Source organism: Azolla caroliniana, unplaced genomic scaffold, assembly GCF_043228905.1.
Source record: "Azolla caroliniana isolate FFs.n. ecotype wild unplaced genomic scaffold, voAzoCaro1.0.p SCAF_10, whole genome shotgun sequence".
Lineage (NCBI taxonomy): Eukaryota > Viridiplantae > Streptophyta > Polypodiopsida > Salviniales > Salviniaceae > Azolla > Azolla caroliniana.
In genome coordinates, this window is record NW_028230445.1 from 16,839,704 (window position 1) to 16,865,223 (window position 25,520).

The window sequence follows — 25,520 nt, forward strand, 5'->3', positions numbered from 1 at the left end:
ACTTTGTCTAGTGAATGGGATATATTACAGGTCAAGGCAACAGAAAAACCCAGAAATTTCAGAAACATCCAGAACATAAATCACAACAGTATACTGACCCACTAACAGCATCAGATGTTGAATACATAACGGCCATGTCATCAGTCATCAGCCATCAGATGGAAATAATTGACATGATTCATAAATTTTACAAACACTTGCCTAATTTGTGTACATGGATCATTATTAATTTTTGGGAATTGCAACTAGTTAATGCACTATTAAAAAAACAAATCTCATTTTCCTTGTCTTTTTACGAATCTTAACACGATACAGATTGATATAAAGATTGAATGTTCAATCAACAATTATGGTTTTTATGCAAAACTTATGACACAGAAGAGCCAAGATTTTTGCTTTAAAACCCTCAGATTTTGTGAAGTCCAACTCTCCAAGCTTTCCTCTAAAGGTTTTAGGGACAAAATCAACCTTCATCACTTTACAGCAGAAGTAAAAGGTTTACATGGAATAAGTTCAAGTTTATGGCATTTTGTTTCTCATTTCTTCCCTCCAGAGGACACATTGAACTTGAAAAATATGATATCTCCATCCTGGACAACATATGTCTTCCCTTCTTGTTTATACTTCCCAGCAGCCTGCCCAAACAAATACCATGAAGCAAAGTAAAAATCCTAAGAATTAGTTTTATATAAATATACTTGCTGTGCTTTGTTTGTAATCTATTGCAAAATATTACTATTCACATGTCTTTGTTACACCATATATATGACCACATCAGTGTATCGAACTAATGAACTCATCTACTCCAACCAGTTGTCACAGCCATCTCTCTCTCTCTCTCTAACCAATACTATTTCTGACTCAAAAAAAGTACCAATAATTCATTACCTTTACAGCGGCCTCTGATCCCAACTCTTTTAGGTCCTCAAATTTCATAACCTGAAGAATTTCAGTCTTATTTTTAGTTGTGAAACGGTGGGGGGCATTACACAAATCATCACAAAACAAAACTATATTGTTAAATGCTAACTTCAGTGGCTTGTTCTAATAATGGTTTGGAATGACATTATTACCTCAGCACAAATAAATCCCTTCTCAAAATCGGTGTGGATGGCTCCTGCAGCCTGAGGAGCCTTTGTTTGCTTCCTAATCTGCCAGCACTTCACCTACAAATACAATGTTTACGATTTACTGTTCACCTACTATCCAATGTTTAGAGTTTCGGATTTTTTGGCGTAGGGTTTCAGGTTTAGGTTTAATCGAGAAATCCAATGTTTATAGTTTAAACATATATATCTGCTTCAGCTTCCTTCATCAATAACAAATCGATTTCCAAATATGGATTCTTCCTCTCCTTTGCTTTTGAAGTTTTAACAAGGCATACATCAAAACTTATTTAGTTTTAGGCATGATTTTATTATTCAAGGAGTCTATCAAATGAGGCATTGTGCTATATTTATCATATGGGAAAACACCAAAATACCCCTCTGTAGCAGTAATGTTTGGAAGACCAAGGGTTATTCTGGTGATTTTGAAAAACTAAGCAATATTCCAGTAAACATCCAACATGTTTGGGGCTATTCAGGTGTTTCGCCCTACATATATCATAAGCTTCAAGACCAAAGACTTAAAAGAAGGTACCTCATCTGGCCCTGCAGTGAAGAAATAAATCAAATTGATGGCTGAAAACCCTGTCTTGATTATCTTTGGAAGTGCACTGCCATTCAGTTAATACAAAAAACATGAAATTTTTTCAATGTGTGATTTAAATAAAGAACACAGGATGAGGACTTATGATACACAACCATTTCCAACATTTGTTTTAAATAACCGTTTGATCCAAAGAACCTTCTTAACAATTGAAAGATATACAACAATTTCCCATGTGTTCAAAAATTTGAACAAACCATATTACTGATCATAAAATTCATCTCGCCATGTACATAATGTAATACCAAATATTATAACGAAAAAAATTTCTGGTGGATAGAAACTCACCTTTGCAACTGATTTTCTTTGCAATAAACAGCAGCCTCATCGTCAGGCATGTCAGCCAGCTTCTGCTCAAAGACTCCGCTGAATGGGATAATCAACTCACCCCCATGTTCTTGCACCCTAGGGTTAGAAAGATAGAAGAAGAGTATAAAACAACCCTACCTGAATATGAGCACTATATGCATTCAAACAGTTAAACCTTAAAATGGACTCATCATCATCACTACCATCCATGTATCTTTGGAAGCCATTTGTTCTTCTTCCGTTGGTAGTCTTTCTCTGTCATGTTCACCTATTTTGATATGCAATAAAGACTTATGCTGAAGCGAGTGTACGTAGAAACATAATAAATAAGACAGTCTCTTATAAGCAAGAAACAATTGGAAATTTGAGCTGTGATATTGAATATCGTAAACAAAAGATAGCAATGCCTAACCAGGTAGATGACTGGTTTTGCAGATAATAATTGAAAACCATTCAAAAACTCTATCTCAGCTGTTTTCCAATCTCCAAGTCTCACATCGTGTCCATCTTTCAGTGTCTCTTCAACCTAAAACAAATATAGATTTTGAGCATAATGAAGCACAGAACAATTTGATCCTCATGAATCATAACCTGCATAAGAAAACGATACTTTTTATTACCTTTTTGCAGCACTCAAGTTCTAGCTTTAACTGTTTGTCATTGCTCCGCTTCAATGCCTTTTCAATATCCTCAATTCTTCTTGACATAAACTCCAGATCCTAAAAAAGAATTTACAATTGAACATAAGGCAATATAATTCACAGATGCATTTCACGTCTCTCCAGACTAACATGGAAACATTTGCATAACAAACACATATTGGTAACTGTGATAAAAATTTGGTAGTTCTCCATCTGTTAGACTATTGATAACTAATTTTTTGAAATATTGCATGCCAACTTTATTGCAGATAAAAACAGCACAATCCCCTAATCAACAAAATGTTTGATTGCAAGAAAAATACTTGGCAGGACAAGAAACATCATTTAAATATAAGAAATGATAATGATGTTCAAGATTAAGCTAATATTTACAGTTGAAAGCACCACAATAACCCTAACCAACAAAATGTTTGATTGCAGGACAAGAAACGTCATTTAAAGGAAATAACACTATATACTTATTGCACACATTGACGTATATGAGTTCCTATGGCATGAATTGGTTTCTACAGCAACTCCACTACATCAACTCATCAAGCATGTATCAAATATGTACTCACTTTACATTTAGTATCCTATCAATTTACACAAAAGTATTACCAGAACAGCATTCTCAAGCACCCAATAAATAAGGCTAATAATTCCAAATGAAACTATTACCTTCAAACGCAACTCCTCTGTAATAATCTCCAAGTCTCTAATTGGATCCACAGTATCGTCTACATGGATAACTTCGGGATCATCAAAAGCCCCTACATTCAATGAATATACCTTTAAGTTACAAAAGCAGTTTCTACAAGACATCTTGTCTCAAAGAACATAAATTGTTATCAAATACTTCTCAAGGTTGACATATAAAATCAGAAGGTGTAATACTGTATTCATATATCCAAGTCATACAACTATAAAGAACATTGATGTATAACAGGTAAATAAGATCATATTAATTAATAAATAATAGTAAGTGTTATATTGTGTAATATTATAAAGTTATAAATGAAACAATCAATTATATCATTTGTTGCCGCTTCTGCGTAATTTGGGTCAGACCTCAATCCCGCTATTTAGTATTCGCCATATTGTGGCACTAGGCTTACCATGATGACAACAATAATGAGATATCGCAGAGCACCAGCTTCCGGGTTAAGCAAAAAATAATAATTGAAAAGATAATTTAACTGAACGTGCTCACTCAATATTACTAAATCATATATTTAAAATACTGTTAATAAAATAAAAAAACTATGATATATTACACTGCATCACGTATGCAGCATACACCTTCCATTCCTTGCAAGGAGAAATAATCTGACCCCACATTGTGTAATGAGCAGAATAGAACTAATATCAGAAACATTACAAAGGGCTGGAAGACAGAGGATGTCTCTTACTTAGCACATGAAAGATGCCATCAACTGCTCGGATATGGGATAAAAAGCTATTTCCTAAGCCTTGCCCCTGGTGTGCACCTCGCACTAATCCTGCTATATCATGTACTTCCAAGTATGCAGAGACCTAGCAAAATCACAAAAGAAACTATTATCATAGAAATAATGTTATAACAACATAGACCTTGTAGGTGAAATAGCAGCAAATGATGGGGAGGCTTGCAATTTGCTGAGATCATCGCAGCAGAAATAGATAGAGTAGGAAAAATATTCACAGTCGAAGGTAATTATAGATTGATAACTTGATAATATTTAGATACTCAACATGTAATTGCAAGGGGGCATGTTCATTAAATTAGTCCATGGAATTTATACCTTTGATAGAAACCTAAGACAGTTTCAGGGGTGTTTCAGCCACCAACAATGTTAGACACCAGAAATACCAATACTGGACACTTGCCTTGCCAACTGTCTAGCCCTTGCATAATTATAATAATGACACAAAATAATTGGTTTATTGGACTGGCATCTTCAGTGTCTTCCAAAAGATTTAGTATTTTGCCTTCAACATTTCTGGCTCAAGCATTGCCTTTTCCTATATAGGTTCCCAACTCAAAATGACCTTAACCACATGGTTTTGAGAGGGCTGTTATGAAAGAGCGAAAAAAATATGTAGTACATGGAGTTCATTACTCATGTTATAGGAGAATCGGAACCATCAACATGTATTCAACTTTGCTATTATTCTTATACATATCCAATATTGTTCTCACCTCAAACTTTAGGAAGGCAGCAAAGATTGCTTTTGTCTCAAAGATTATCTTTCTTAATCATTCCGAAGTTGGGTGAATCTCCAACAAGTTATAACAAAAGATCACTCCACACTCTCAGCATTGGCATGGGCAAATACTCAAGTATAGTTACAGGTTAACACACTTTTCTCAAGACGACTGATTGCCCTCCTTGTATTGCTTTAGGGTACTATAGGCTATATTTGGCCTCTACGATGGTACATTTTGTATCATTTTCTTCAGTTATGTGCAAGCTTCTTACAACACTTTTATGGCAGATGCATGCATCCTCACAACGTTCTCATCAACAATCCTTCAAAAACCTCACAAATCAAACCTGCTCAAAAATGTCTGTAGGCTTTGCATGATTGTAAATCTCTTAAGATCAATCCTTTAACATCCTCTCAAATTGCCAACCGTAGAATATACTCAAATGCAACAAGTGCCTGGGTTCACGAAAGAGACTTTTTTTCCAACCAACTTGTGAAGACATTCACAGATTTTTTTAATGTGAATTGGTTTTACGAAAAGAAAAAGATTTTTTGAGGGAAGAAAATAGCCTTACCTCACTTTTGGGCTTGTGTAGCTGTAATAACCACTCAAAACGCTCGTCAGGAACATTTACTCGGGCCTCATTGGGCTCAATGGTGCAGAATGGGAAGTTCTCGGCAGGGATGGAGAGCTTTGTGAGTGTGTTGAAGAGAGTAGACTTACCCACATTGGGCAAACCCACCTGAGACGTTGAAGAAGACAAATAAATAAATAAACACCTAAACTCAAAGAAAAACACAAGATGAAGGACCCAGTTCAAAGAAAACCACAAAAATGACCTAAATTGTACAGAGACAAAGACAAATGGAACCCAAAATCAAAGACAAAGACAAAAAGAGCCCACAAATAAATAAAACCAAGGAAAAACACCCAAATCAAAAAAAGATGATAATAAGCAGAGAGGAAACAGAGGAAGAATTAAGCTTGAAATGGACGAATATAAAGAAGTAGGAAAGAAAAAATGGAGCTTAATTAACTTACGATTCCGATCTTGAGGTGAGAAGTGAAGCGTCCGAGGATGGGTCTCTCGGGCACAGGCTCCTTGCTCTTCGCAGATTTGGGCGGCATCTCGGGTAAACTAAGAAGAAAAGAACAGAAAAGGGAGATTGCTCTGTTCTGCCTCTCAGCTTGCAAAAACCCTCAAACAGAAGAAAGGGCAGGGCAGAGCAGGGCAAGTCTTGTGATATCTTATAAAGTTATAATATAAATTCATGTAATTCTGACATTCCATCATGGCATCAAGTAATCGCGATTTCTTAACAAGGAATTATCGCCTAATCATGTGTCATTAAGGCCAGGTTAGTCATACGTCTCTCTCTCTCTCTCGTTTGTTATTGGGTTAATTGTGTGATCTCCCATCGTTGCATCAAATAATCGTGATCGATCGATCGATCGTTCATTTCGAAGAGCATCTGTAATGAGTAATTACCCGTAATCATGCGTCATTAAGGCCAGGTTAGTCAGAAACCTCTCTTGTTTGCCATTGGGTTAATTGTGACCTCGCATCAATCGTTCCTTTCGACGGGCATATGTACCAAGTAATTGCCCTTAATCATCCGTCATTAAGGCTAGGTTAGTTAGAAGTCTCTCGCGTTTGTTATTGGGCTACTTTCTTTAGGTTCATCGGCCATCCAATTGCCGTATTCCATCCATTGATTGTATGCTCATTTTGGCTATCAAATCAATAGCCTTTGGAGCCTCACTTCATGTAGCATATAGCTTTCAGATGGCCTTTTGTATGGGTTGTTATAGGTCTAGGCCCTAGGGTATGTCATTGCATAGCCTAGGGTGAGTAATTACATATTGGGCCAACCACTCTGCTATGTTATGATTACACTATGTACACTCTCCCTAATATATGAACTACCTCCATACGAGGGTTGGGCAACCATGTTGCACACATAAAACGCGAGGTATATGATAAATGTCAACATGTGTAGTATGAGAAGTGTCCATGTATGTAGCCAATTGATGGGGCTAAACTCAAGGGAATAGAGTAGATGTTTATTGTCCAAGAGGAGGCCAAATTTGACCGATGGAACCAAATCAACATTTCATATTGTACGTGACTCCTTCCCGCTTAACAGGGGTTACTATTTTGCAGTAAAAACTCATCATGTGAAAATAATGCACACACATATGTGCTAATCCTTCTCAATAGAGATTTGAGTATAACACTTACAGTTTCATGCCCTTCTAACAAGTCATCATATTTTGGGTTATGATGCCATGGTGCTACGTCTTCATATCTCCAAGAGCCAAGGTTCCTGGGGGGGTACTTAGATGTGATTGGATACATTCTAGCATTTTTACCTTGTGTTGTGGCCAACGTTGGGGATTAATATTTGCAATTGAGTATTCCAATTTTGACATTTTAACATATCGCCACTTCATCCTTAGTACCTCTAGTAATCTATCCTTAATGATTACATACTTCATCGCATCGCTTGAGAGTGCCAATAGATCTTTTAGTCCTCATCTCTTAAAACCATTTGATAAAGTCAAGCACCCTGCCAAATGAGAGATTTAGCCATTATTAATTTTTTATACCTAGCATCCCACATTTCAAGCTTGGTTTGGCAATCTACAATCATACATATTCTACAATGGAGAGTTACATTAAGTTGTTTTCCATACTCTATCATGTTTATTAGATTATCCATTTGATAATACAATGTGATCTTATATAGTTGATTTGAAGTGTACCTTTTGGAGTGGGATTAACAAGTGACATTGAAAGTTGCCATCTTTATCATGTCTAACTGTTGGCTGGGTTATCATGTATAATTGTGGTTGGCACATGGAGGTGCATCACGATTATGTCCGGACATCCATGTTCAATGATAATGTGATTGAAGTTAATTTACTTATTTGAGTTAATTTTTCCAATCATGATGTATCATTGTGTGAAAATAAATCAATATGTAATTTTCTAAACATTGATTAATGTGTCAATATGATAGTTAAAATTCTTGATGATCAAAATTCAAGCTTTTCATTATGTATTGAAATGTGATTATTTTGACGGTACCATTTTTTAGATTGAAGAATTATCCTTGAAAACAATGTTGAGCTTTCAATTGTTGTTTTAAACTTTTTCAATGATCAAGTATTTTCACTAAATGGATCCCAAAAAACCAAGTTTCTAACGGCACAAAAGAGCTTGAGACTTGATTTCAACAAAAGTATCATTAAAGTACTTGATATGGAATGTAAGGAATGCCATACACTACATGATTTCATCCTAATTTTGTTTAAACAAAAAAGGAAATGAATACACAATCAAATAGCCTTGGTTCCCATTACTAGAGCATGACATAACTAATTTCTTTGTTTGCAGGTCCCATCAAGCCTTTGCAGATTGGTCAAACATGAGATAACTAAATTCATTGCTTGTAGCCCTCCATGGAGCCTTCAAGAGTATGCCAAATAAATTTTTTAATTATGTTGACCAAATAAGATCATTATTCTAAATGCAATCAAGTTTCCTTTCATTAAATTATTAAGGTGGGACGCAACCAGCCTAATATTACATTACAATTGTGAATGCAATGCGATAATTGCATGTTTCATCGTCATTGATACAACATCTATGTTATAAACAACTATTTCCTTTATGAATGTTAATATAAAGCAAGCATAAAATGAGGTCCAATTAATGAAAGGATTTAAAATGTTTTTGGTCTTAAACAAATAGTTTGGTTTTATTTTGATTGAAAAGTGAAAATTTAAAATGTTTAACATGGATTTCCATCCCATGCCTTCTCCATGGTGTGCCTTGAGATCAATTATTTATCTTCTTTTGTTTAGGTAGTGGAAAAAGACATGCTAAGTTGGTTTTATTGCAAAGTGACACAAGAATATTGATAAGGGGATAAATTCCTATGATAGATCTGCCCCTCAAATCGATATACATATATTGTGTTGCTTGTTCTAAGAACAATGTAGAAGATGGTTTATCAAAGCTGTCATTTCCATTTCGTGTAGTTGTAGAATACATATTTACATACATACATACATATATACATACAATCCAATACAAAGGTGCATCATATACTTGAATTTCTTCTCTCAATAAGCAATTTGCATCCTATGTGCGGAAACTCGTGAAGATCCTGCTTTAAGTTGGAGATGGGGTTTCATTGATAAAAGGCACTTGTAATAATCAGATGGGATGCTCAATCCCCACACGTTTATAGAACAAAGACTTGGACAACCACTTCCTAACATCACAATCCCTTTCTCAGTAACATGTCTACATCCCCATAGATTCAAAACCTACGGAAACGTACCCAAAAAAAAACCCATTAGTTCGCAGTAAAATAAAAATGTGTAGTTCCAATAATAGTGTTAATCATATATGCTTATGCAACAACAAATTCACATGTTCAAGAGATGCTCTTTTATCGTCGAAAAGATCGCATTTTCATATAGCATTGAAGTTCTCCTAATTCATTCTTGAAAAACTTAAGCAATAATTTTATTTCTCCACTGATTCAGTATCTAATCTAACCACATTAGAGATAGAGACAATGAGATCTTCATGTTTTTTATTTAAATATGAAAGAAAGATAAATTATGTGTAAAGTTCTAAACATCCCAATATACATTGAGAATAATTTACCTTAAGCTTCTGACAATACTTGGAAATCGCAAAAATAGAATCATCAGTGATGAATGTTCCACCAATGTTTAAATGCTCTAAAGAGACTGCCATGGATACCTAAAGAGGATGCGGCAAATCAACAAATTAGTATTAAATTAAGTAGAGAAGTATTAAACCTTTGTAACATTAATATAATACAAGAAAACCAGCTCCACAACAAATTGCTCTCATTTAGCCTTAAAACATCCAATAGCCTTCTAGGGAGGTTACCAAGTTGTTAAGGGGCCCAAAGAGTATATACATGCATAAATGTACATGCATACACATACGCCTACATACATATATAGATAGAAACATACACACAGATAGAAACACAAATACAAACACACATTGGATATATATATAGATAGATAGATACATATATTTACACGCAAAGACATTTGCCATAGACTACAGACTCGTAGACGACAATAATAATAATTTTCATTTTTCTCTCAGATTGTAAACTTTCTTTTAGACATGTAGATATAATAAGCTGTGAGAGCATACCAATTGTATAACACCCTTGTCAGTTATTGCCGAGACACCCCAGAGAGAGATACATGTCAAATTTGGGCAGCAAGCTGCAAGGGAAATTTTCCTCAGCCCAGTGTCAGTGATGTTACATCCCCACCTACTAGATGAGCTGAAAACAGACAGAAAAACAGAAACATAAGAATACAAGCCAAATTGTGCGCATGTGTATATGTATGTGCTAGTGTCTACCAATGCAATTCTAGTAAATAAATGTTTTATGTGATAATACATGTGAATGATTGTTGAATATTACAAGCCCCTGTCAATGCAATCCTAGTAAATGATGTCTTATATCATAATACATGTGAATGATTGTTGAACATTACAAGCAAAACATAGACATAGTGGGTAAAAAAAAAAGAGAAAGACAAAGAGAGATACATGTCAAGCTCAGTAAGGCTATAAGCAGCTTCCACTACTCTCACCACACACTCATCATCGACTCGTAAGCCCGAAAAGCTGAGTTTTTTCCGATACATGAGCGCACATTGGACACCCTCTCTCCATTTTCTACAAACTCTACTTGCCCTGTTTAAAAGAGAATTAAAAAATTAAAAACCTCATTGAAATCATCAAAGATTAAACTTGTCTGTCCCTTTACTCATTTTTCTTGAGAATCCATTTTCAAGGTTTCACATTTGTGTAAACACAAAATCTTTGCACACATTAATCACACAGTGAAGGGAGAATTACTTACCTTTGTGTAATTTATGGCATCTAATTTAGTTAGAGAAATTAGGGCTTCTTATTACTGTTTGCAGATATCAAAATGCGGGTATTTTATAATGTTGTTTGTATATTTCAGGTATTAAGGTTTCTGAAACTAAGATTTTGCAGCAGAAACTTTGGGATTTGCTCACTGCTCTGGATGTTGTGCATGGGCCTACATGCTGACATGCTGAAAACCTCCTAAGATTCATCGTGTCTTTTGAAATTAGGGATTTTTAGCAGCAAGACCAACTGGTTGGGGCACTCCTGCAGGAAGTTTACTGGATTCAATCTGGTAATGAACTTATCCTAGGGATAACCTAAGAGGTTATTGACAGAAGGTTATGGGGATTCAAACCTTACTTTTCCATATCTTTGTTACATCATATTTTCATTTCTCCTAAAACACATTCTACAACCATCTCCAACTCTCTGATCATCATCATCATCATCATCATCATAATCTCTCTCTATCTCTCTCTCTCTCTCTCATTTCATTCATCTCTATCTCCCCCTCGTTTCATCTTTTTTTTCTCTCACGCCACGTTATGACATTTCATTTCAACTGTTCTTCTCTCTTCCTCTCTCTCTCTCTCTCTCTCTCTCTCTCTGTGTGTGTTAGAACTTACATGGCCAAATCCTTGAAAGATTCAAGACGAAAGAGGCAAAGGGCGAGCATGTCTTGGGGAAGGATGTCCATAAGAGAATCCATGGCGACCTCTGGGCAAACAGAAGAACAAGATGGAAAAGAGAAGAGGAAAAGAGAAAGAAGTCCCCTCCTGCACAGCCCAAAACAACAGACAGGACAGACAGACAGACAGACAGAGACTTTTCCATGTGGAATCTCTCGAGCCAACCATTGGGCGCCACGTGTCCAGATATCCTTTTGATCCTCGCTGGCGTGGGGGGATCTTCGGCCCCAATCATTGGGTGCCACGTGGATGGGCTCGACATGCTCGTCCGACGCCGGCCATCCAGGGCGGGGACAGATTTCCTACATGGCATTGGGGTTTATCTCCGAGGGCAGTCATTGGGCGCCACGTGGACGGCCAGGCCAATACACCCAAAACCTTGGGCGGACATGTGAGGAGGCCACCATGTGGCCATCCTCCACTTCCTCCTCTCTTCCTGGTATCAAGATGTTGCTAAGGCTTTGCCAATTACGAAAATCCGTACAATCAATGAAGGTTCGCCAGCCTACCTATGCCTCTCTAAATGCACGAAGTGAAAGACGGCTCTCTTGTTTCATAGGTAGGCCATAATAATCCGATAAATCGATGGAGCCCACTTCTTTTATTTGGGAGCCCAATCTGCTTCTATTGTCGATGAGGAACAATTATCTTTGTTCTAATGTAGACAAGGCCGAATATTACTCGCTAGACAACGCCTCACACACGTAATGTGCATGCCTGTGTGTTAAAAGACAACCTTTGTAAAGTAATAATAGAGTATGACAACGAAGACAATGGGGATATCTAGGCAATGTAATTGCGACAAAAGTAGCCTTGTTGGTGTATATTTGTTTCTTTGTATGGAAACATCATGAAAATATGTTACCATGCAATATGCAAGAGAATACATAATGTATTGTGCAGTCACTCGTAGTCATGCTGATAGTTTCCAATTGTATATCTATGATTGTGAAACACATGAAGTAAGTGGCTATATATTCATTGTAACTTTTAACAACTGAAGTTATCGATTGCTAGCCTACCCCCACATGGTCTAAGACTTTTCGTGCATTGTGAATTTCTTTAATGTCTAACCTTCATAGGAAGGTCCATCACATTAATCCTACAATAATAAAACATTCCAATATGCAAGGAGTACTACACACATGCACGCTTGAATTTCCAATTTTAATATAAAAAGAATTCAACGAGGATGTTTGCAGAAAACATGTAAGGTACTATCGTAAAACCATGCAAAGAACTCATCAAGTTGTGTATGTTTCCTTGTGAAATACGTAAGTGAATATGTATAGTTTGTAGGTATCAAGAAATACCTTTTCTACTTCTCTTGTATATGTATGAATGATTATCTTATGTTTCAAATTTTATATTGTCAATGTCATTGTAGCTCAAGTAGGGTGACAAATGTCTAGCTTAATGATGTGCTCTTAGAAAAATTATTCCATGCGTGATGCGTGTAAACAACTTTAATAGAAGTTATTGAGTTAGAATTCTTTTCTATCAAAGAAGACCCCTCCCTCATAAGACTCGTCACGAGAGAATCTCTTAGAATTGCCTTTTGTATGTCGTATGTGATGTTGCACAAATACAATTTGGCAACATGAATATATAACCGATCCAGTATTATATGAAAATATCATGTACTAAACCCTAAAATGCTTTAGGATTAATATGAAGAGTGTCATAGTAGTTCAAGAAATTTAGCTTCATGCCCCACATAAAAAAGAAGTGAACGTGAACTAATAATCAGTCAATCAATGCTAATTGAGCACGAGTTAAATGTTAAAAATAAACCGTTCTTATTTGCACATATTATTTGCATACATTTTTTATTGATTAGTAGTATCATTAATCAAATATGTAATCACCATTGAAAATCACACCTCATTAATAAGCACTTCAAATTGGAGTGTTCACCCACCACAAAATGCACAACAAATTCACGCTACGAATTTGAGTGTGAAAGAAGATTTGGTATCCATAGCGACTCTATAGATGGTGGCAAGGCTATAACGGGCGTCTCATATATGAACAAAGTTACTAAATTATGTTGAGCATGGTCACATTATTTGTAATGACGATGAAGACCCAAATGAGTGTGCATTTGGTATTGTTTCTCAATAAGAAAAATATATTTTACATGCACTTGGCATAATGCAAGTTTCCCATGATGTTTATCATGCTCCACCCTACTCAATACATATCATCTTGGAAAACTTTGCATCAGATTGACACAGCCATTTACATATATCAAGAAGGTAAATTGTAAATTGTGCAATTGTTTTTTCTAATGCACAGTTGATGCTCGAAAATAAAAATCAATTCAGATTTTATCATATTAAGCAAGCACAAAAAGTTCAAATTTGCATGAACTTCTTTTTTCCCAAAATTAAGGATTGCATTCCGTTGAGTACCTTAGACAAAACGCCTCGGAAGCATTGCATTTATTGAACAACTTATTTTATTTTATTTTGTTGATATATAATACGCAATTTATTTGATTCTTGGTGTTTAAACATGGTCCAACAATTCATAGAGCAAAATATAACGTAATTTGGGTTGTGGATTCCACATAGTGAATTATGTTCATGTGTATATCACAGATCTTCACTTAATCCCCACCCTCACCATTTGTGTATATACATACATACATATTTGTATGATGTATGCGTTGCCACAAAATTAGAAGTTCACCATTTGTGTACATGCACACATGTGTATATGACAAGATGATATGAAAAGCATCATGAACATGCAGCAGTCTATGCCATGGGAACTTGAGGAAGGTGAGGAACATGAAGTCAATCGATACCATAGGTCTTGAGTTACACCTCATCTTCACCATTTGTTGCCACGAACTTAGACATTCACCATTTTGTTTATATACATACATACATGTGTACGATGTACGTGTTGCCGCAAAATTAGAAATTCGTCATTTGCGCAAATCCACAAATGTGTGTCACTACGTATGTGTATATCGTGGTGTACCTTTGTGCTATGTGCATTTCACAATATGACAAGATGATAATGAAAACCATCATGAACACAAAGTGTGTCTATGCCCTGGGAACTTGAGGAAGGCGAGGAACAGCCCAAGGGCAGCCAGAGCACTAGCGCATAACGTTGTTGTGGATAGAGGAAAGACGTGTGCCTTTTTCACACAGAGGGCATCGGAGGTGGAGGTCCCAACTTGTTTTAATACCTCGACCTCGACCAAGAGGCTTGCTATTTCCGGAACATTCTTATGATGAGCACTGAAGAAGGGCCTCATCCACGTCATCATCTCTTTCTCGATGCCGATGTTAGATGCAACATTGGAATTCGAAGGCGGGAGATTTTTGAAACTTAGACTCTCGTCTAGAAAAGCTACCAAGCATTTATCATCTTCCCTTCGACTCTCTTCGACATCAAATTTTTTGTCTGCATTTGTCGACAAAAACTTGGCATCTCCGCTATTGCGATATGTCCTCGTCATAAAAATGTCGTTTTCTTCTCTATCCCCATCATGTATAGTCGCCTCTGTTTTTGTCTCTTTTAAGTCATTTTCAAGACTTTCTATGTGATGATCTTCCATGGCTTTCATCTCTTCTAATGTAGCTCCTTTTGTCATCTTCTCATCCTCTATTTCAACTATCAGCCCACTCCTCTCGAGCTTTGCCGACTCGAAGAATACATCGAGTGCTCTGTTTCTGCCCTTCTCCACATTTAGCTTTTCTATTCCTTCTCTCTTCTTGCTTGTCTCATCCTTGAGCATTCTCATTATATCCTCTTGCTCAATCTTTACAATTCTTAACTCTTTTTTGAGCTCCTCAACCACATTGTCTTTCCTTTCCATCTCTTCCATGATCACATCTTTTGTCGAACTTCCCTTCAATAAATCATCCCTCTTTTCACTTAACTCTTTCTCGATTGATACCATCTCTTGTTCTTTCTCCAATTTCAAAGCCTCATGATGAGCAAAATCATGTTCTTCACTCTTCTCAAACTCAACTATTGGTATGTTATATGCTTCCTCTATATATCTCTTCTCGCTCTTGGTGTTCATTGTTTTCCGAGATACCATGTTGATGTTGCTCTCAGATTCATTCAAATTACATTGAAGCTTATCTTTCTCCTTTTCCAGCAGTATATAATCCCAATAAGCTTTTGCAAATGTCTTTTGATGATTTTCTAGTTCGAGCATAAGATTATGCCTCTCCCTATTCAATAAATTAGCATGCTTTTCGGCCTCTTCAAGCACAGTTTTCCAACTACTATGATCAAATTCAAGAGCATCCATCTCCTTTTTAAGATTAAAAAGCTCCAATGATGTCTTTTCAAGAGCATTTCTACGGTTATTTATTTCCATTTCCAAGGATAATTTCACCCTTTCTAGCTCTAGGATGTTCTTCTGGATCCCTTTGAGACTGTTTTTACTATGGATCAACACATTTTCAAGATCATCTTTTTCCTTTACAAGGGCATTGTGTTCCATCTCAAACATGTCCTTGCATTTGTTTAGTGTATTTTCAAGATCTTCATTTTGATTGGTTGAAGTAAACGTGATCATTCTATTTAATTCCTCATTTTCTGATAAAATATTGTGATCTCCTACTACCTAGTGAAATCAACCTTGTCAAAAGAAGATATTAAAGCAACAGTATAATTCAGTACCTTGTTCTTGGCTATCTCAGCATTTCATTTCTTGAGATCTAAGAAATCAACCTTGTTGAAGGAACGATAAGAACAAAAACTATCCACTACCGCATTCATGCTGATCCCAAATTTCCATTTGCGAAAATCTAGAACATCATCCTCATTGAAAAACAATAACACATCAATGCTATCCACTACCTCATCCTTCCTGGTTTCAACTTTCCATTTCTGAAAATCACATGTTCACCTCCTTAAACCATCTTTCTTTGTCACATTCTAAGTGGGAAAGATTGCTTTCTCAGGCTGTTTTTTGGTGTTGATCACTCAAATTGTGTATATGAAAAAGCAACTCGAGACTTCAATTTTTTACGAGAGCAATTGCATTGACAAAGACGATGATTGTGAGAGACCTGGATCTGAGTTTTTTGGCACAGTTTTATGCTAGAAATTTCTTGCCCTTCAGTTTCCTTGAATCCAGGATGATGGCATCATTGTTGTGTGAAAGCTGGTTTTGCATGTTAAGCTTTAACATCATCATCTTCCATTCAAATTTAGCTTTCAAATCATCATTTTCCATGGAAATCGAGCTCTAAGTTTCCAAGCTTTAACATCATTCTGTCCCATGGAGAATTCTTCGCTTTCACATTATCCTCTTCCATGGAAAAATGCAATCATTTTCCATGGAAAACCAAATGCAATTAACTAAAGACTAGTTTTTCTAGCACGAAATCCTTCCACTAACAAAACAGCCATACCAAAATGTTGATAATGGAATGCGTATTTCGGGTACTTATCCAGTTGAGGGCATTTCAAATACTCAGGGGGGTGTTTTACAGATCAGAAACAGAAAGTTATGACGACAAAAACAGAGGAAACACCAGGATTTCTGATTGAAAAGATTTGTGGATGAGCAGAGGAGGGAAACATATGAAACTTACACTTCCTCCTCCTCTGATTCTTCGTCCCTTGTGCCCAATTCAAGCAAGACATGGCATTAGATTCCTTACTGTTTGCATACCTTTACTATACAGTATATGCTCTCTAGTCTACTCATATATATGTACATACATATATTGTTTCTGTTTGTTGCCAGGTATATGCCTGTACATTCATACATACAAACATACATACATACATACATACATACATACATACATACATACATACATACATACATACATACATACATACATACATTCATACATACAAACATACAAACAAACATACATACAAACAAACATACATACATAAAAACATACATACATACATACAAACATACATACATACAAACATACATACAAACAAACAAACATACATACATACATACATACATACAAACATACATACAAACATACAAACATACATACATACATACATACATACATACATACATACATACATACATACATACATACATTACACATACATACATTCATACATACATCACACATACCTACATTCATACATACATTATACATCATACATCATACATCATACATCATACATCATACATCATACATCATACACCATACATAATACATCATACATCATACACCATACACCATACACTATACATCATGACCATACATCGTACATCATACACCATACATCATGACCATACATCGTACATCATACATACATGCATGCCTAGGGCCACATGGGGAGCAACATGTTTATATATTCATGTTAGCCGCACTAGTGCGCTTATGATAGATCATTATTTTATGTCCAATCTCATTGAAACATATATGTACTTCCCCAACACTCTCCAATTTGTTGCTCACTCTAGGACTTGCAAAACATAACAACAATGTTGATTCCAAAATTAGTCATTATTGAATGAGGCACTCTGTACGTGGAAAGCATTGGCTTTATAAACCATATGAGATATCTTCGATATGTCCTCATGACTTATAGTTTGTTGTTTCACGAGTTTAGTTTCTTGAAATTCCCTTATTTAACATGATATAGTGGTAAATATTGGGCTTTTAGCATAAAGGGTCCTAGGCAAATGGGTTTTTATTTATGTTTATGTCCCGTTATAAAAACTCTTCATATTTTTCAGATTTGTATCATCCACATTAACAATTTGCTCTAAAAAAATGATACATCAATGAATGTGATATGAGACTCCCTTGATAGTATTGCTTATGAAAATCCTCTCCTTTACACGTGGCAAACATTCACTCATTTTTTTATTGATTTTGTCCACTTATTTTGCAAAGTGTGCATGGCAATGGGGATCAAATCCAACAATCCTTTCTAAATTGCAAGAACCGACTAAAACCCGGGTCTATATATATACTATACACCTTACACTCGAGATTATGCACACATGAGTGATGAAAAACAAAAAATGGTTACACATGAGATTGTGCTTATATTCGTGATACTAAATTATTGCTCGTTCATCAATCTTGCCCATTGACATCTTGCATATATCCAGACTCAAAATCATTATCCAATCAAAATGATGCCCACTCATCCTCAAATTTGTACTCGATAGGAATTTCACAACAAAGTTTGATTGAAAGGGATAACTCCACCATAGTTGTTTGTGTAGTGAGAAAACCTATATAACGCGTAATTCAAATATATAAATAAACATGTTTTGCATGTATCAAGGAAGTTTTGGGTCCTTTCCTCTTGAATTCATGTCACTCAAGACACATATGTTCATAGTGGAAACCTTTGATAAGGTTGCAATGGGATCCGGGAGAATTTTGGTGGAAAGATCCTTTTGATCATGCGGAAAAAAAGTGTGGTTTTTTTCAGTACTCAGTTAAGATTGGACGACACATTTTGGCAGCTCAACGTAGGACTACACCACGAGCTAGTCAATTTTGGACCCATCAAGGGATCACATCCGAATTTCTAAGAAAGTTTTGGAGAACATTATGGAAAAGGAAGCAAGATATGAAAATAAATGTCTTCCAATGGCTAGTAATACATAGAGCATTACCAATTGGCCAATGGTTGCAACAATCAACTGCACTGACCGCATGCATCTATTGTAGTTGTCAAATGGAGACATTGAAACATTGCTTGTGGGAATGTCATGCTGCACAGCAAGTTTGGAGACGAGTGTTCCGAGTTCTTGCTTGTATGTTTAGGAATTGCAGTTTTTTGTGGGGTATGGTAGTATGGGATATAGTGGCACAAGTGATGTGGCCATATGAGGCATGTCCAAATGACACGATTATTAGAATTCAAAGAGGAATGATAATGGTGGTGCAACGAAGTCAAATGGAGGCTCCTTATATTTTAGAGACAATGCAAGAAGTATGGGAGCTACTATGCACCACCACAATGTGGTTTATTTGAACTGCCAGGTGTTCTAAGGTGTTTGGTAATACTATTGTTCATCCAGTGGAAAGTGTACAGAATGTCTGGATGGAGATGATACATACCTTGAAAGGGCGGTATGAGGATATTAAAGGTGACACAGATACTACAGTGTTGCAACGTCTCAAATTTATTGCATATTGGAAGAAGGCCCCTTTTCTCACAATACAAAATTCCAGACCTAAATGGTGCTTAGCACCACCAGTATGGTTGTTCCCACCACCAATCACATAGATTGGCTAAGGAGTGGTGGAGTGTTCATACTATTTATCCTTGAGGGATGGGACCTAAGGAATAATGCATCAGATCAATGGTAGCTTGATGGTAGGTCAGTTTTTATTGTAATAATTGTTCATCACTAATGAAAGGATATTTTTCAGGAAAAGAAAAGAAAAACATATGTTCATAGTGTTTTTTTTCTTTAATTGACATTGCTTTCTACATAACGAAACTCCCCTCGAATCACCCTTCTAACATGGTTTCTAGAGGAGTATAAACATTGTCATAATCAAGTTAATAAAACCAAATGCCATCTGGATCCCTCCTTTTGAGTGGCATGGTTATATGAAGAAGGGCGGTTCCTAAGTGACAAAATGATTGTAGTTATGTTCTCATATATTGTTTGTGTTACCAACACAAGCGGTGGAAACAATATGTATGCCATTTCTAGTATAATAAGGACTTATTGTTGGTTGATTGAGGATAGAAATATGTATCATGATTGACGTTTTTGATGTACACTCCCCCCTTTTACTATTATTGGCACGTGGGTTCATAAATATCCCACGCGAATTGAATGATGATTTCATATGAAATATTCAACAAGATCTTGACGGTCTATCATCTATATGCATGGAGATTTCATTAGTCGTACAAATGTTGACGACCTCATACATAAGGATAAAAACAAAGCATGGACATTAGGTGGGGACATGAGTGACCCAACTACTCAACACAATGTTGTGTGAAGGGTTTGGTTGTCGGATCAACCTCTAAACTGGATTATGTTTCTTTGGGTCAAACATAGTTTGCATGCGGAGTGAACTGAAATAGTGGATAAAGAATAAGATCGGGGTTTCATATCTCAAACCACAAGACTTGGAATTTTGTAGGTTTGGCAAGATCTTATCGACCATGCAACAAACAGAAGAAGTTAACAAGGATATCTTTTGGAGGTGAATCCAACGACTGAGATCTCTCATATGTTTGTTACTTGGGTGTCAATATGCCAAAGCTCTAAGGGCACCAAGATTTGCAAGGTTACCGATAACTCGCCCATATGTCGAAACAATCAAGATCTCATACATTTCACAAGTGTCTAGGTTTGTGTGGATCAACCATTGTGAACTGGTTCAGGTTTGTTGGGTGTCAATTTAAGAACTCTCATATCGCCAAAAATTGCAAGGTTACCGATGACTCGCCCATATGCAGAAACAATCAAGCTCTCATACATTCACAAGAGTGTCTAGGGTTGTCGATCAACCATAGTGAACAAGCGGATGCCGCCCTCAAGAAAGATGAAGGGTAATCTGGGAGTTCCAGAAACTCTAGGGGTATATGTTTTGGGGTTGGGGGGAGGGCATTTTGGTAAATGTCCATTTCCACTCATCTATCTCTGTTCCTCCAGAAATCATCAAAAGGAAAAGATAATGTCTATAGACCATGGAATTATTACCTTCTGTGCACGGTTTCTTCCCAAAGCTTCATCAATGCAAAGAAGAGAAATCTTTACTCCATGCCCAGAACCTCCATTTTCATGCTCATTTCTATGGGTTGGATTCATCTGATGCTATTTCCAACCATTTCATCCCTCTGTTTCTTCAGTGTGGGAGCATATCAGAAGCCCATCGAGCTTTCAATCGGTTATCACATCGCAATGAGTACTCATGGACATCGATAATCCATGGTTATATCCACCATGGTAGATTTGATGAAGCTTTCTCCCTTTTTCATGACATGCAAGAAGATGGTGTTTGCCCTAACATATACACATACCCTGGTCTTCTTAGAGGTTGCTCTAAGGTTAGGTCCACCTGGAAAGGGCAAGCAATACATATGGAAATAATCAAATATGGCCTTGAAAACGATGGGTTTGTTGGAAATAGCCTCGTGGACATGTATGCTAAATGCGGTTTGATTCTGGAATCTCATTATGTATTTGATAGATTAAACTTTCGAGATTCTGTATCTTGGAATTCACTCATTGGTGGGTTCATAGAACATGGACTTCACAAAGAAGCCTTGATATCTTTCCAACAAATGAAGCAAATGGATATGATTCCTAGTGTTGTCACATATATCTGTGGCTTGAAAGCATGTGCTAGTCTTGGTTTGATATGCATAGGACAAGAAATTCACGTGGAAATTATTAAAGAAGAGTACGAAAACGATGCCTTTCTTGCAAGCTCTTTGGTGGATATGTATGCAAAATGTGGGCGGATTTTGGAAGCAAAAGAAGTCTTTGATGACTTGAACATTAGAGATGTGGTTACTTGGACAGCATTGATGGCTGGTTATGCTGAATGTGGGTTCTATGAAGAAGCTTTAAAGTGCTTGGAAGAGATGCAAATACAAAGAGTGATTCCTAATGTAGTTTCGTGGAATTCTGCAATAATGGGTCTTGCAGACCAAGGTGAAAGCGAGAGAGCATTTGTAATTTATGCACAAATGCAAGAACAAGGTGTTATGGTTAATTCCGTTACATCCATTTGTACTCTAAAAGCATGTGGGATAACTGCCAATTTAAGGTCGGGCAAACGAATCCATGCTCAACTTCATACAAACGTAGGATCGATTTGTTGTGAATTTACAGTTCTGAATGCAGTTATTGATATGTATTGTAAATGTGGGAGCATGGTAGATGCTCAGTATGTGTTTGATCAACTGCCTCAATGTGATCTTCTGGGATGGTCATCTTTGATAGCAGGATATGTATCTCAAGGAGAACTTAAAAGAACTTTTCACTTGCTCGGCCAACTTATAGAAAAAGGTATACAACCCGATGGGATTACATTTCTTAGTGTCCTTACTATATGTAGTCATGCAGGTCTAGTATTAAAAGGGCTGGGTTATTTCCAAGATATGGGCAATGAGTATGGAATTGTACCAGATCTTACACACTATAATTCCGTCCTCGATCTTATGGCACGTGCAGGTCAGCTTGATGAAGCTATAGTCATAATGGATAAGATGCCTTGTGAACCTAATGTTGTCACTTGGAGTATCCTTCTAGGAGCTTGTCAAAGATGGGGAAATGCTGAGGTGGGCCAGCATGCATTTAATAATGCAATGGGTATGAATGAGAAACATTCATCAGCCTTCGTCTTGATGTCTAACATGTTCATCGATTTTCCATCTGAAGCAGAGGGGAAAGATTATTTGTATACTATACCTTAGAAGTACCACTACATAGACATCATATATTCAAAGAGTTCCACTATGAATGAGAACTTGCCAAAATGATTTTTAAATGGTTAATGAATTTGACATCAAAAGTTTGAACTTCACATGCCTTCATGCAAATTTAAACACGGATGGCTTTTCTTTGTCATGGTTGGAAAAGAGACAGTGTACTATGAGGCTATAGCTCCAGTGCATGATATACATGAACATCTACCATTTTGAAATTCTGTTTTCAATATAAGGCTGAAGTGCGCCTGAGGTCCCATTCGCAATACATGTGTAATTATGTATGATATGCCATCTAATTCATTACTCCTTATTGTGTTACTCAAAACATGGGTTGATTAACAAAGGTTCATTCCATGGTCATAAATTAGTGTTTATCAATATCTTTTACCATCATCATATGTCTAGCATGTTGGCAAAGATATTTGACTCGGTCATTACATATATTTGATTATTTTGTACACTGGGGTCATGGACATAATTTGCACATAGTTTTTATATTTCATGAGGAGGCCAATTTTGACCTATAGGATTGAATAAACATATATCATATTATATGTGATTCCTTCTTAAGAAGGGGGCTTGCTACTCTATAGAAAAAGGTCCCTATGTGAAAATAATGCACACATATATGTGTTCCCCCTTCTTGATGGAGACTGGGGTATGACAATTAAACTATCATGCCCATCTAACAAGTCATTGTACTTCTCACAAATTACATTGTATGCTAAGAATGCTAAAAATAATTGATTCATCCTCCACTTGGTTTTCATTGCATATTCTCATACTTGTAATGATTTTGTGATGCTAACTCAACACCTAACTTGTGTGAGCAAGTTCGAAGAAGTGCTAGAGACCAGCCAACGCATGTTTCTTATAAGGACTACGACAAGGTAGGATGTTGAGGATTTGTTTTTTGATTGAGAATTTACTTCTTGATTTTATAAATAAGAACAGTTCTTGAATTTTTATCTATTTGATTCCATGCACCAAGGAATATAGTACTACTCCACACTTCCACTCCATAAAGCAACACCTGGGACAACCATAGCATTGAATAACATCAATCTCAATTCCCATCCTTGAGGTATCACTTTGGGCACAATGATTCTCAAACATAAAATGACTATTTCAATTTGCTTGGAGTATATACCCATAGCATGCATTCCACTTGTTTAGCAATGCATGTTCAAATCAAGATATTTGAAGCTTTGCACCACTTGTAATAGTTCTTACTTTATGTAAGTGTGGAGTAGTTTCTTAGTTGTATTGCCATCATTTTTGTCTATTAAATGCATAATCTAACAAACCAATTCTATATATAATTTTAATGAGTTAAGGGTAAGATAGTCAATTATCCTTGGAATTGGGGTCATATTCGACAAACCCATGAGGACTAATGATAGGTTGGAACATGTGGTGGTCGAGGAGCTTTAGGTGTTGAGCTATATAAAGCGGACTAACTACTGTTCCATTAGAACATCTTGAGACACTTAGGTGAGGCTAAGCTCTCTTCATTGAGATCCATTATTTCAACAACTAAAGTGTAACATAAGGTAAGAATAGGTGGTTTGGGATACCAATAGTACTTTATGTTTGTTTCATGCCCTTTACTTGAGGGTGATGAGTGTGGTTAAGCCCCGCCTAATACATTCTTCTCCTTAATCTCTTATTCTTTTGTTCATCATTAGGTCAAGCCATAATAGTCACCATTAACATTTAGTTTGTTGATTTGAGAAAATGTTTCCAGTATACCAAGTGAGTATTGCATAGCATTCATGTTAAATGAGAATAACAAAGAATTTGACAGCATATTAGTATAAAACATAAACTCTTGCATAAGTTTTAGTCATCTAATCCTTCTCCTTCTACAATGTTGTTTACTATTTCTTCTAGTTTATTAGTGCGGGGGAGAGTGCACACCCTGCTTGATCCACATGTTGCTCAAGAAGTACTTTGAGAAACCATTGTCCAGTTGTAATTGGCATTGAGCTTCCTCATACAATTGTGCTCAAGGCACATTACTCGATGTGTACGATGTTGACAATAAATTTTGGACACAAGATGCCAATCTCATGATCTATTCCATGTGAATGCTAGTTTTGGCAAGCAATGGTGGTGGATTGCATGTGGTAGTGACTTTAAAATACCAAAACTTTTCAAATGGGACATGTTTTTTCTGTGTATTGATTGGGGAGGATGTCCGATAATTTACACACACAATTGTTGAAGTGATTTGGGTTGTTAAATTGAAATTCTAGGCATCATTAACTGGAAACTTTTGTCAACCGTTTAAAGGGTTTTCATTGAAGGACCCTGATTTTTATCCTCTCATCAAACAAGGTTATGTTTGGCTGTCTTTGATATTGGGTATGTAGTTGAATTGAAGAATGAGAGATGTGTTTTTCAATGTATCACATCATGTATGGAGGTGAAAGGAAAATTTATTTTGGTCGTTTTCACAATAAGCTCGATGAATTTATTGTCCTGGAATGAATTGCCTTAATGTCACTCGGTCTCATAACACATTAAAAGGTTTTCCTTCCAATAAGATCATCAGTATTGTAGTAGAGACAACAAGGGCTTTTTGTATTACCAGGTTGTTTTAATCATTGTAACTTTGATTATTTTCAGTA

The 25,520-nt window shown here is 36.3% G+C and overlaps 3 protein-coding genes across 3 annotated transcripts; 1 reads left to right on the forward strand and 2 right to left on the reverse strand.

The window, feature by feature from the left end:
• Positions 1 to 299: 299 nt before the first annotated feature.
• Positions 300 to 6,076, reverse strand: LOC147859235 (GTP binding protein). The gene is made up of 12 exons (XM_087325661.1): positions 5,893 to 6,076; positions 5,426 to 5,593; positions 4,073 to 4,196; positions 3,342 to 3,433; positions 2,640 to 2,738; positions 2,432 to 2,545; positions 2,223 to 2,287; positions 1,999 to 2,115; positions 1,642 to 1,717; positions 1,074 to 1,166; positions 889 to 939; positions 300 to 635 (listed from the first exon to the last, which is right to left on the reverse strand). Exons 1-12 carry the CDS (start codon positions 5,977 to 5,979, stop codon positions 537 to 539), a joined length of 1,185 nt encoding a protein of 394 aa, XP_087181787.1. The 5' UTR covers positions 5,980 to 6,076; the 3' UTR covers positions 300 to 536.
• Positions 6,077 to 8,737: 2,661 nt separating this feature from the next.
• On the reverse strand, positions 8,738 to 11,588 carry LOC147859236 (F-box protein At5g67140-like). The gene is made up of 5 exons (XM_087325664.1): positions 11,431 to 11,588; positions 10,475 to 10,621; positions 10,067 to 10,202; positions 9,536 to 9,634; positions 8,738 to 9,189 (listed from the first exon to the last, which is right to left on the reverse strand). Exons 1-5 carry the CDS (start codon positions 11,511 to 11,513, stop codon positions 8,983 to 8,985), a joined length of 672 nt encoding a protein of 223 aa, XP_087181790.1. The 5' UTR covers positions 11,514 to 11,588; the 3' UTR covers positions 8,738 to 8,982.
• Positions 11,589 to 21,138: 9,550 nt separating this feature from the next.
• LOC147859237 (putative pentatricopeptide repeat-containing protein At3g15130) lies at positions 21,139 to 22,872 on the forward strand. The gene has a single exon (XM_087326295.1). It carries the CDS (start codon positions 21,139 to 21,141, stop codon positions 22,870 to 22,872), a length of 1,734 nt encoding a protein of 577 aa, XP_087182421.1.
• Positions 22,873 to 25,520: the final 2,648 nt, after the last annotated feature.

Coding starts and splice junctions, on each gene's coding strand:
- LOC147859236 (XM_087325664.1), bottom strand. CDS start 11,513: ATGGATTCTCTTATGGACATCCTTCCCCAAGACATGCTCGCCCTTTGC. Junction 10,622..11,430: donor TCTTTCAAGGATTTGGCCAT/GTAAGTTCTAAC, acceptor TCTTTTAAACAG/GGCAAGTAGAGTTTGTAGAA. Junction 9,635..10,066: donor ACAAGGGTGTTATACAATTG/GTATGCTCTCAC, acceptor CATCCTCTTTAG/GTATCCATGGCAGTCTCTTT.
- LOC147859235 (XM_087325661.1), bottom strand. CDS start 5,979: ATGCCGCCCAAATCTGCGAAGAGCAAGGAGCCTGTGCCCGAGAGACCC. Junction 940..1,073: donor AGGGATTTATTTGTGCTGAG/GTAATAATGTCA, acceptor GAAATTCTTCAG/GTTATGAAATTTGAGGACCT. Junction 636..888: donor GATCAGAGGCCGCTGTAAAG/GTAATGAATTAT, acceptor TTGTTTGGGCAG/GCTGCTGGGAAGTATAAACA.
- LOC147859237 (XM_087326295.1), top strand. CDS start 21,139: ATGGAATTATTACCTTCTGTGCACGGTTTCTTCCCAAAGCTTCATCAA.